This window comes from Periplaneta americana, chromosome 12 (assembly GCF_040183065.1).
Source record: "Periplaneta americana isolate PAMFEO1 chromosome 12, P.americana_PAMFEO1_priV1, whole genome shotgun sequence".
NCBI classification, from domain to species: Eukaryota; Metazoa; Arthropoda; class Insecta; order Blattodea; family Blattidae; genus Periplaneta; species Periplaneta americana.
This window is the reverse complement of record NC_091128.1, coordinates 60,364,983-60,377,503: the sequence shown is the minus strand read 5'-3', so window position 1 is coordinate 60,377,503 and position 12,521 is coordinate 60,364,983. Positions and strand designations below refer to the sequence as shown.

General features: G+C 38.2%; 1 protein-coding gene across 3 annotated transcripts in view; it reads left to right on the top strand.

Annotated features, from left to right (window-relative positions):
- Eip63E (cyclin dependent kinase Eip63E) overlaps positions 1-12,521 on the top strand; it is a 1,061,463-nt gene that overhangs the window by 588,351 nt on the left and 460,591 nt on the right. For all 3 annotated transcript variants that reach the window (XM_069841421.1, XM_069841419.1, XM_069841420.1), the window contains exon 3: positions 1,382-1,513. In XM_069841421.1, the coding sequence (XP_069697522.1) occupies positions 1,382-1,513 (132 nt within the window). The remainder of the gene's footprint in view (positions 1-1,381; positions 1,514-12,521) is intronic.

Sequence of the window (12,521 nt, the reverse complement as noted above, 5' to 3'; positions counted from 1 at the left end):
GTATGGAATGACTCATTATTAATTTTATTTGAAGTATTTCTCGCGTTACACGGGGTTTACTTGCCTTATCGCACTTTTGTTTCCTTCTGTGTGATTGAAAATGAGAATAATTCAGCCCTGTATATCACAATAGTGTTCAGTAAATTATGGAAGATATTCATCTCTAATCGCATTCTTTGTTCGTGGTAATCAGTTCATGAACAGTAGCCTACAGTATAATCGTTTCTAGTTATTGTCGTCTTCCTAATGAAGACAATATAAATTCCACACTTGTTAATCTAGTCGCTAAATACACTAAATGACTAGCAAATTCTTCCATCGTTCAAATAAAAATGTTATGGTTTATTTAACGACGCTCGCAACTGCAGAGGTTATATCAGCGTCGCCGGATGTGCCGGAATTTTGCCCCGCAGGAGTTCTTTTACATGCCAGTAAATCTACCGACATGAGCCTGTCGCATTTAAGCACACTTAAATGCCATCGACCTGGCCCGGGATCGAACCCGCAACCTTGGGCATAGAAGGCCAGCGCTATACCAACTCGCCAACCAGGTCGACTCCATCGTTCAATATCTCAATACTTTGTGCGAGTTGACATGGAAGAATGCATAAGAATGTATATCTGTTTAGCAGTGTTTATAGTAGGCAGGAAGCTTTATTGTGGGTTGTGGATATGGAGAAGGACGGAGTGTGTGAAATGGACAGAGAAAATAAGAAATGAAGCTGTATTGGAGAGAGTGGGTGAAGAAAGAATGATGCTGAAACTAATCAGGAAGAGAAAAATTACAGAAATAAATATAATTTATAATTGTGTAGGATGCACCTATGTTGATTGTTATTATAAACAGCTAAGGTTAGATTCATTTTAAAAATAAATCCTAACAATCTTTTAATCGCTAAAATATTAGTCTGGTGACGTTTACATTTTAAGAGTCCACTGCAAGAATGATGGATGTCATTTGGAATACATTTTGCAGGAGAAGCAATTGAAAGTTTGAAATGCCTAGCGCACAAAGCTTAACTGTGATTTTCCGATCATTACTGGACAATGACTATCAGTGTTAATGCTATATAACTCTCTATGTACATTCTATATGTCTTAAGCTATGCATTGACAGTCTTGGTTCATTTTCAACAAGAAAGTGACATCCAGCATTGTTGCAGTGGACTCTTCATTTATTGTTGGAGACATACCTGTGTTTAGTATAATTAAGACAGTGCTCTCAGAAACTTTTTGAACACAATTTTATTGTACACTATAGTTTTGTGTTTCTAAGATAAAATACAAAAATAAAATAGTATGGCCTACGTTTGTATTTTTTAATGTGGATGCTACTTGTTTTAGACATTTTATTAATACAGTTCTATTCTGATTGTTACAGCAATATCAAAGGAAGAAGTTGAAGATCCTTCCACACGCGCCTCAAAGTTACCTTATAATGGCTATTCTGACGAGTTCCTGGACAGACTCGAGCCTAATGGAAATATCCCCACCGACAAGGATATGCGATACGGTAAGAAGACCATTTTATTACAAAGACACAATGTCTGTGCCGACCATTTCGTGTGCTATGAAATATTATTTCCATAGACCTACTTCGTATCCTACTGTCCTTCTGCTATCCTAACCTCGATGTACTGCAGCCCCTATACAAGGCTTCCACAAATGAGCTTTCCGGTTTCTAACACGTGTAACTTACGTTGAATGAAATTCAAATACACAGGTTGTAACTTTAATAATGACAACTATTTATTACGAATATACAAGTGATACATATGTGAAACTTCTACAGTCCTTCATTGTAGTAACCAGCATTGTCTACAACTCGTTGCCAGCGATGTGGAAGTCGTAGTATCCCTGTAGCAGCTCCTGTTCTGTTAATGTTTCTGATGGACCGCCCTACTGCCTGCAGAATATCGGGAACAGTCCGGAATCGAACGTCACGAAGTGGTTCCTTCATCTTTGGGATAAGTCAAAATTTTCGATTTTTATTTTAACTGATGAAATGATTAATACTTTCAATGCGCACTAATTGGCGGAGAAAAGCACTTAGTCAAACCTCTCCTTGTATCTTTAACATGAAGTTGATATTTATATTCGGCGCTGGTAAACTGGTATTTATTCGTAAAATAAGTTTCTTTTGCTCTTCAGAAAAGTAGCATATTTTGACTTAGTTCCTTTCTAAAAAGTGCGATTCAATTCATACCGATATAAAGAGAAACTCAGAAAGTTTTGTTTTGTTTTAGTGGTGGTGAGACTGCTGCGCAATGCCTAATAACATTTCTTCATTGTTGAGACGAAATGGCTGCTATGGATTTCAGAAAAGCATACTCTCTCAGAAAGAAAGTCCAGCACTTTGTCCTGCAGCAACTTTAGAATCTCCCACACAGTCGACTTCGGTATGATATGGTATGGTAGATTTTCGCGTACTAGGCGAGAAACGTTCACGAACATGCTCAACTGTTTCTTCGCTTACTGGCGGGCGTCCGGTTGATTTCCTCTTACAAATGCATGCTGTTGTTGTTTAGTCAACTGTCCGAAGACAGGTCTGAACCTCACAAGTGAGACCAGCATGGCACCACTTATGAAGCAACTAGGCCAGGAGATAATGAGGTAGGCTGGCCAGTTCCTTTCCCCTCCATTCCACCCTCTTGCCTTAAAATTTGGAGTACTACTTGCGAACTGTAGGCCCACTGGTTAGTTCTGCACCAAACCTTGTTCGAAAATGTCGTTGGCTATAATAACTGACTGACGATAAAAAGCTTTTCTGTCCTCCATAGCAGCCATTTCATCTCAACAATGACCAAATTGTATTACGCAGCAATCGTACCACACGTGATGTACTAAAACAAAACTGAGTTTGACTTTCTATATGTGTGAATTTTAAGTACCTGAGTTTCATTAAACGTAAGTTACATGTATTCGAAACCGCAAAGGTCAATTTTGGGAGCCTGTATTTTATACTTTGTTTTCTGCTTTATATGCCAGACGCGCCTGTGGACCCATGATTTGTTGCCTTACAGACACATCTACAATTTCAGTGTTTGTTCACAGTACCCTATGTATCCGAAAAACAGGAAACTCGATGTGGCATGATTGGCAGACGGTATGTCCAATAACTGTTTTGTCCATCGTACAATTTCGTCCATTGATTTTTTTCCAACCACTGTCATGTCCAGTGCCATTTTGTCCATCGCTTTTATGTCCATTATGCTTACCCACCTACTGACTAGTCACTGCTGTAATGTCCATGTAAAGAGCGTTTTTCTTACAACAGCTTTATTCAGCATTGAAATTCAATTAGCCTATAGTAGATATTATTGATAACTTTCTCCTCCCATGTTAGCTTCTTCGTTGACAGTCTTAAAAGTACCATCTCCAAGTATTGTTCTACCATTTCATAAATCCTGAAGAGCGTGAGATGTGAAGAAAAGGTAGATTCTTTTATTATCATTATGTCACGAATAATATTATGAAAGTATGCCATTATTCTGAGTGAGTATATATTTATCAGGGATGTTAAGAGCAGCTAATTAATTCGGTAGCGTTGGTCTTGTTTTGTTCTGGCTCCTCTTAATTATACACATTAAATTGCGACGTGTTGGAAGACTATGCAAGATTTCTTCGGTTTAAATATGTTCGTTTTCCTGTAAACTTACAGATGGTAGTTCATTTGGATTTTGTGTGCTCTTTTAATGTTATCCTTGCTTTAGTACCTGCATGTGTGTGACTATCAGCCCTTTTTATTTCGATTTCTTCTAACACGTTGAAATTTGTAGTATTACACCTACAGTTACAGATCTGCCTCTCTTCACAACTCCAGTATTTCCTCTGCATATCCTTACTATTTGAATGAAGATGATAAAGCCTTCGAGTCCGTTGTGTTCTAGCACACTTCTGCTCCTGTTTGAATCAATTATTAGTCTTGGCATTCTGCGTAGTTAAAAAATTTCACACAAAAAATTTCGCTAAACTGGAGAATTTGCTACGGTAGCTTTGAACCGTGCCGTTACGGTTACGACCAAATTTAACTAAATACACAATGTCGCCAACATAAGGACGTGACGTTGGTCTGTAGCGTCGTTAGAAGGAGAAATTTGTTTCATTTTTCATCTGTATCTCCTTCGTTCTGAACATTACTGAGAGATAGCACCACTGTTAGCGACAAGATGTATTTACGTAAATATTGCGAGTAGATTACGTGTCTCAAATGAGGGGCTCGCGACAGGAACAGTTTTGCTCTGACGCATGCAGTGGCAGCGTGATCCTTACTTGAATTTATTTTCGTGTGTACATTCCAGATCAAATCAAGAAGATCCCTTGTTGCTCCGGTCACACATCTTTGATATACGAAGGTTAGGTTTGGTTAGTTTAAGTTTTATTAACCAATTACGCGTATGCGCTAGATGATCCTGTCAGTCCTATCCTATGATAGTTTTTGTTTCGTAATATTCATAAACAGTAATATGATGAAAATGGCAATAATTTCATGGCCGCTAAGTTTTCTTCGTAAAAGATGAGGTATTTTCTCTAGTCCACAAATAAAACTACAACGCGGTCTTAATTACGTACTTAACGCTTTGGCGAACATTAACCGGAAATTCACTTTCCTTCATTTGAATGATATCTTTTTCTCCTTTATTTCGTTGTAATAACCTACTTTAAGATCTTACTACATCTTCATTTTCTTTTGGTGCATTCAAAACACCACCGTTATACTGCATAAACCTTGCACTTGACTAATGGAGTGAATTATTAAGAATATAGTCGCGAATTTTACTACCAATATTTCGATTGTCTTTTGTTTGACATGGCTCGGTAGGGCCCGGTGACTAGTGGCCATCGAGCAACTTCGACTACCGACGTTGATGTACCGTGCGTATTATCTAGTTGTTCCAAAAATTGAACCTAAGTAATGCTGAAATTATTTCCATGGAAACATATGTATAAAATATCACCGTTATTTGAATAAATATTGTTATCATAGATTGTAATAAAGTGGGAAAAAAGGACTAATGATAGTGGGCGAAAGTATGGACAAACTGATATGTGGCCGTTATAGCTATGGACCAAAAAATGGGCATAAGAACAGGGGACTTAAGTCCACTGGACAAAAAGCTGTGGACGAAATGGTAGTTGAATTTAAAGTATGGACAAATTTGTGTGTGGTCATAATAGTATTGGACATCTCGTCTGCATAGCGGTGTGAAAAACTGCCCGACAATATTCTCAATTAAGAATATTATTCTTTTACATGACTCCGACCAGAATATATTTCATCAGCTCTTAAGATGTCAGTGTCGTGCGAAATACCTTTGGTTATCATGCCAGCCAATAGATCCAAAGTTTGCGGGTTTGAAGCTAGCCGAGGGTGAACGATTTTGATGGGCGGCAAAGTTCTTGAGATCCTTTCTCTGGAAGGAAAGTAAAGATGGGTGTCTCGTGTCTTATATTTACGGCACGTAAAATAATCCTGTCCATGATATAGCACTCCAGACAAAATTTGTTAGCTATCTCGCCCATTTAATTTTGATATTGACTAAACTTTACAGTTGAAAGCGTCGTCAAATAAAATACTACTACCGGTACTACTATTCCACTACCATCACTACTACTACTACTACTACTACCACTACTACTACCACTACTACCACTACTACTACCACTACCACCACCACTACTACAAAGTTTACAGTTCAACAAGCTAGATCGTGTTCGAACTACCCAAACTTCGAATTCATTGGCATACATGGCATAATCACCGAGAATTGCGATATATTAGATTGATGCATAAGTTCATAGCTTTTTTGTTCGTCATCACAACACTGCGTTGTTAGCAGACTGAACATCGTTTGTCATTTGTTATTTGAAGTGTTGTGTTTGTAACTTGAATTTTGCGGATTTGATCTAGAGATGATGGAATGTCAAGTGGGAATAAACAAACACTTTCGATATTCTTCTATTTGAGTTTAACAGAGAAGCAAAGGCAGCGAAAGCGGCTCGAAACATTGTTGTCGTGTACGGAGATAATGCCATCGGAGAAAGCACTACAAGAAAATGGTTTGTCGTTTCAACACACAACATCCCCTATAAAAGTTAAGCGTCCATCCTCAGAATATGATGTTATGCGTCTGGTGGGTTGAAGAAGGCTTCGTGTAGTATGAATTGCTTTCCAGGAATGTAACCGTAACTGTTGACATTTGTTGCCAACGACCCGCAAGACTGCATCAAGTTCTGCCGCAACACTATAATGCATGCTCGCACTTCCCTAGCACGACAAAAGCAGCTATCCAAGAGCTTGGTTGGGAGGAAATTCCATATTCTCCCGATCTTGCGCCGTTCTCTATCCAACAATCTTCAAGGGAACGCCTTTGATACCAAAGATCCTTTACAAACTTAGCTTGACGACTTTTTTTAACTTCACACCAGCAGATTTCTTCAGATGCGAAATTGAGAAACTACCCCGCGTTGACTGGGAGTCATAGATAATGTAGGAGAATACAGCCTATTACTGATTAATTTATCTCTTCTATTCATTTCAAATAAAAATCTTGTCACAGGGAAAAAACGCTACGAACTTTTGCATCAATCCAGTACCTAAGTAGTAACCCTGATCACATATGACAGAGCCACTGGCGTGGCTCAAACGGTTAAGGCGCTTGCCTGCCGATCTGAAGTTGCGCTCGGGCGCGGGTTCGATCCCAGCTTGGGCTAATTATCTGGTTGGGTTTTTTCCGAGGTTTTCCTCAACCGTAAGGTGAATGCCAGGTAATCTATGGCGAATCCTCAGCCTCATCTGGCCAAATACCATCTCGCTATCACCAATCTCATCGACGCTAACTAAATAACCTCGTAGTTGATATAGCATCGTTAAATAACCAACTTAAAAAAAACATATGGCAGACTGATCAACCTAATGGACTTTCAAGACAACCACTTTTGTCAATTTCACTATGCTGCCATCAAGCGACTGCAAAAAAAAAGAAGTCACGTTATAACGGTGATGGAATTGCTTGGAGCAGCTGTAGTTCCATCTAGTGGTCGTTACCAAACAATGCCTCTTGGATGGTGGAGGATCTGGTGGTGGTTCTCATTTTATGTGCTGTTTCATAACATGGGAATTGCCAATCTAATATATATGTGATCAGGGATAGTACTTACGATGACTTGCTGTCCGAGTTCTGGATATAAGCTTTTGTGGTCAAGTTGTTATTTTCATAAATATGTATATTTACGTGTACTGAATCGTACATCACCACTACCACCACCACCACCACCACCACCACCACCACCACCACCACCACCGTAGTCGGACATTTTCATTATTCATTGCAATTTTGCTTTAACCCAATGTTTAGAACGCTGCTCTCTCATTTTGCATGAAATTATATGAAAAGTAGAATTGGGCAAACGGAATAAGGCGGCAGACTGCATTGCACAAAGATCCGATAGTTAGAAGAGCTCTTATTGGAGAAAAAATTGAATGGGCGACTGATTGTTAAGATATAATATTGTTAAATGCAATAGCTCCGTTATTAAGAAAAACATTGTCGTAATGTTGAACTGCACATCATACATAACAGCAGTCCACACCTGTGGAGTAACGGTTAGCGCGTCTGGCCGCGAAACCAGGTGGCCCGGGTTCGATTTCTGGTGAGGGGCAAGTTACCTGGTTGAGGTTTTTCCGGGGTTTTCCCTTAACCCAATATGAGCAAATGCTAGGTAACTATCGGTCTGGACCCCGGACTCACTTCACCGGATTATCACGTTCATCTCATTCAGACGCTAAATAACCTAAGATGTTGATAAAGCGTGGTGAAATAACCTACTAAAAACTACATACAGGAGCTATTATATCCACTACGCATGAGGGTTCGATCCCGGTCAGGTCGATGGCATTTTAAGTCTGCTTAAATGCGACAGGCTCACGTCAGTAGATTTACTGGCATGTAAAAGAACTCATGCGGCGACGCTGATATAATCTCAGCAGTTGCGAGCGTCTATCCACTTCAGTCAGATGCAGGCATTCAAAACTAGCCTTTATTGAGTCGTTATATACTCTCAGTCTTACTAATAAACCGTGTATAGTTTTTATACGAGACTTATGCAGAGTTGGGACAGAAAACTTTACTAATAAACGATTCATAAGCAGTGGATGTATAAACAGCTGTAACTATAAAATGGGAATTACTTTGCAGTAGTTATATACACGAAACCCCTTGTTTAAGCGTTGTATATAGAGAAAAAATGGCCGCCCCTCTAACAGCTGTTCGTATCGACTGTCATTTTATGATGATGGTTGCCATGTAACCACAGAAGAACAAACCAAAGAGCACAAAATAATTAGAATAATATTGCTGTAGCTTGTACTCTTTGACCAAAATATAGTGTGGTAATCGATTAGAGCCAGTTGTACTATCGATACTTAACACGCCACACTAGAGCACTCTACCGGATGCAATAGAGAACCTCAGATATTCTCTTACCTTTCGTAACGAAGTAATGACGAAATTATGACGTAGCTGTGTAACTGTTATATTGTTATACACGACGTGTATAGTGATTATTAGTAAGGAATTTACATACGACGTATAAACGAGCTACTCATTGTATAAGTGTAAGACAGTTAAACGTCTGTATGTAGAGTTTTTATTAGTAAGACCGAGATGTATAAAAAGCTCAACGTAGCGTGTGTTCTTCCTCTTTATTCCTTCTTAACTTTGTTTCGATTATAAGCCTCTTCGTAGGCACTTTCTGTGGTAGCTGTACAGATAAATTGCAACCTATGGTACTAGAACTATGTAACGCGTTATCTTGCACCTACTGGCATAAAAACTACATCCATTAAACCAGGTCCACGGCAGCAGCTTACTGCAGAGTACAATGGAGCTTGTCTTCATCCTTATTGTTCATGAAAACGAGTAGTTATCTCCATATTGTGTAAATAAATTGAATGAACCTCCAGTTAGCTTTGTCGTGTATAACGTTCCACCATTCTCATTTATATCTTGTGTGCAGGTAGAAGAAGCACTGCGAGTCACTTCAAGTTAATCATGCACAATTTTATTCATACACACAAGCAACTGTTTCCGCATTGTAGAAAATAACAACTACCTACAAAATTAGGTAACCTCAAGAGATATAGTACACAATGCTATACAGAGTGCAATAATTTAAATTAAAAAAAGAATAAAACAATTATATCACTTAAATAATAATATAATCATATATGTTTGTGAGTCATTATTTCTCTTATACTAAGATTTTAAAAGCGTTGTGAATGACTAGGTTTATTTGGTTTAAAGTTTAAACTTTAAACGCATATGAGCAGAAAGTACTGTATACATAAAAGGATTTAAGTTATTTGCAGTTATTTTGCTCATCACAGCAGTTTTATTTTCCAAAAATAACATCCTTCAGATGGTCAATATTTCGCTGCAATACTTCGAAGTTGAGTATATACAGGGTGTCTCTAAATTAGACCAAGAAAATAAGGGAGCATATAGATAACCTTCGTGGAAGCATATTTCGTTAAGGAACCCATGGACTGCGACGCTTCGTTTCATTGCAAGAAGGCGGGAACGGATAATCACTCTTTTCAGTCCAAGAAGGATGTGTCATTACTACTATCACTCGGTTTGTTTATGTCCGGAGCCCTGTATCATTTGATATCGATTACAGCTCGTTTGTTTACTTCCATTGGTACGACCTCTTGTTATCCGTGTTATTCGTCTACGTAGTTAAGTACTTGTACTGCACTCATTCTGTTGTAATACTCAGTTTCAGTTTAGCATACATGGGCACAATTTTCGGTTACGTGAGACACTCGATTTGAAATAGTTTGTTTACTAGGAGAGGAGACTGCAGAGTAGGATGGGAAATATAAATTGCTGTGACCTGCGTCACCTTATTGTAATCGCTAAGGCGGTCAGTAGCGAATTATTAGGAAAGCTCTTGGTTAACGTGAGAGACTCGAAAACTTTTATTCAATTTGGCAAATTAATTCGGCAGCTTTAATCATAAACCTCTTTACTATTTCTCCATCATTGAATTGATTTAAATCACAGGCGAGAAATTGCATAACTAGCCAATAATATTCCATCACGTTTCTACGTTTATTTTCTTGAATATTCTGGCGTTTATCAAGATTACTTAATAGATTTGCACATTCTCGACCTAAAATAATTTCAGAAAATCATATTTCGTTTTCTACGCACATTTGATATTTATTTATTTTTTTATGAATTTCTTTTAGAAATAATACGTACAAACAACATTTAATTCCTCGTAGGCTACCTTTTAATGCAGCGTGTTTAAGGTATAATGTCGTATTTAGTATAGTATGCAAATGTTAAGATCGTAAATTTTCTTCGGAATAGTACGAAAAAATAACATTTAATTTGTCTTACCTTCTAATTCAGCATGTTCTTTATGACATAAGGAGTAATGTCGTTGTATATTAAATTTATTAATGCCTAATAGGGTTTTCGAGCATAACATACATCGTATGTTCTCCCCTTCTAAACAGCAAAAAAAAATTCTTCCTCCCATTTCTCATGAAATAATCGTTTTCTAACGCGTACACACTGCTTTGATAATGCCATTATGCCACCACTGATATTGCTTATGAAACTAATACAGAACCTGCCAACGCCTAGGAGCTGCGTGAGAGAGGAACGGGGACTGTGAAGATGATGTCACTCAGAGCGATAAGCTCTGTGAAGGTCAGTTAGGCATTATTTCTCAAGTGAGGCATGATGCCCATCTATGGTTTAATGCGTTGTTTATTGCAGACGAAACAGTCCGGTGTGTAAAGTACGGCAAATGGAACGTTACACATCGCATGAATTGGCGGACATGCATCTGGCGTACGGTGCAGGCTTTACAGGAAAAGATATCCAGTGGAAGTAAACAAACGTGCTGTAATCGGTACCAAATGATGCTGGGCTCCGGACGTAAACAAACCGAGTGATAGTAGTAATGACACACCCCTCTTGGATTGAAAAGAGTGATTATCCCCGTTCCCGCCTTCTTGCAATGAAACGAAGCGTCGCAGCCCATGGGTTCCTTAACAAAATGTGCTTCCACGAAGGTTATCTATCTGCTGCCTAATTTTGTCGATATAATTTAGAGACACCCTGTATTATGTTTCAATTAAATATTTTATAAATAATTTTTTTCTACGATAGTGCGTAAAGTTGCATTTTACCTACTGTTACCAGTGGGTAAAGTGAACCTTTAAAACACTAGTACTAGTACTAGTATTATAGTACTAGTAAAGTGATTACTTAAATCACTTGACGCACTGCCAAAGAAAATGCAGTAGGCCTACTCATTGTTCAAACTTCATTCAGTAAGAAATTAATGCATTACCTCGATCTTTCATTACGTAAATATTACATGTAGGAAATAAGTAAGAAATTTAAGATTCATATTTACATTTTAGCCCTTATTATTCAGAAGCTATATAATTATAGCATTCATCTTTTTCTAGCAGCTTTGTTGCTTATGGCCGGATTAGACGGCCATGAAATCGTGATCATGATAGTACAGACTGTCATTCCATGGATACTTATTTCTTAATGGTTCTGAGTTTAGACGGCCATTAAATCGTGATCTTATAACCTCTCCAATTTGAAATACTTATTAAATGTAAATTTGTACTATCTTAGAAAAAAACATTGTATAATACACATTCGTAGTTATCCCTTCGGCCCTAGAGTGGTTGTGAAATTCGGGGTCGCTTCGTTTCACAAATGTTACACTCGTGCCAAAAAGATAATTTTTACGATCTTTTATCATAAAATAAATAATTATAAACTGTTCATATTTTATTAACATAAAGCAACCTAAGCAACATCATTACATTTTAATCAATCTTTTTATCACCACCATTATCACCACAATAATAATAATAATAATAATAATAATAATAATAATAATAATGACGATGACGACGGCGACAACGACGACCGCCACCACCACCACCACCACCACCACCACCACCACCACCACCACCACCTAGTTTAAGAATTGTGTTTTTCTTTTCATCTTCACTTAGCTGCTTGAAGATTGTTCACCGATAGTACACATTTCTAAATGGTAGATTCACTTGTCAGCATGTCACCACTACATCTCAAGACGTCCACGGCTTTGGAGTAACGGTTAGCATGTCTGACCGTGAAACTAGCAGGCCGAGTTTCAAATCCCGGTTGGGACAAGTTATCCGGTTCAGGATTTTTCCGGGGGTTTTTCCACAACCCAGTAAGAGCAAATGCTGCGTAACTTTCGGCTCTGTTATTATGGCTCATTTCACTCAGACACTAGACAATCATCGCGGTTGATAAAGCATCGTAAAATGAAAAAAAAAATACATTTCAAGGCAACGCAGTAAAACCACAATACAAGGTAGACAAATGAAGTCTCTGGAAAAGGGAGAAATGTCAGTTTCCGTGCCATGGATCGAACCCAGCTCCACTGTAATTGGGGGATAATCTACTGCTATTTGTGCCGAAACAATA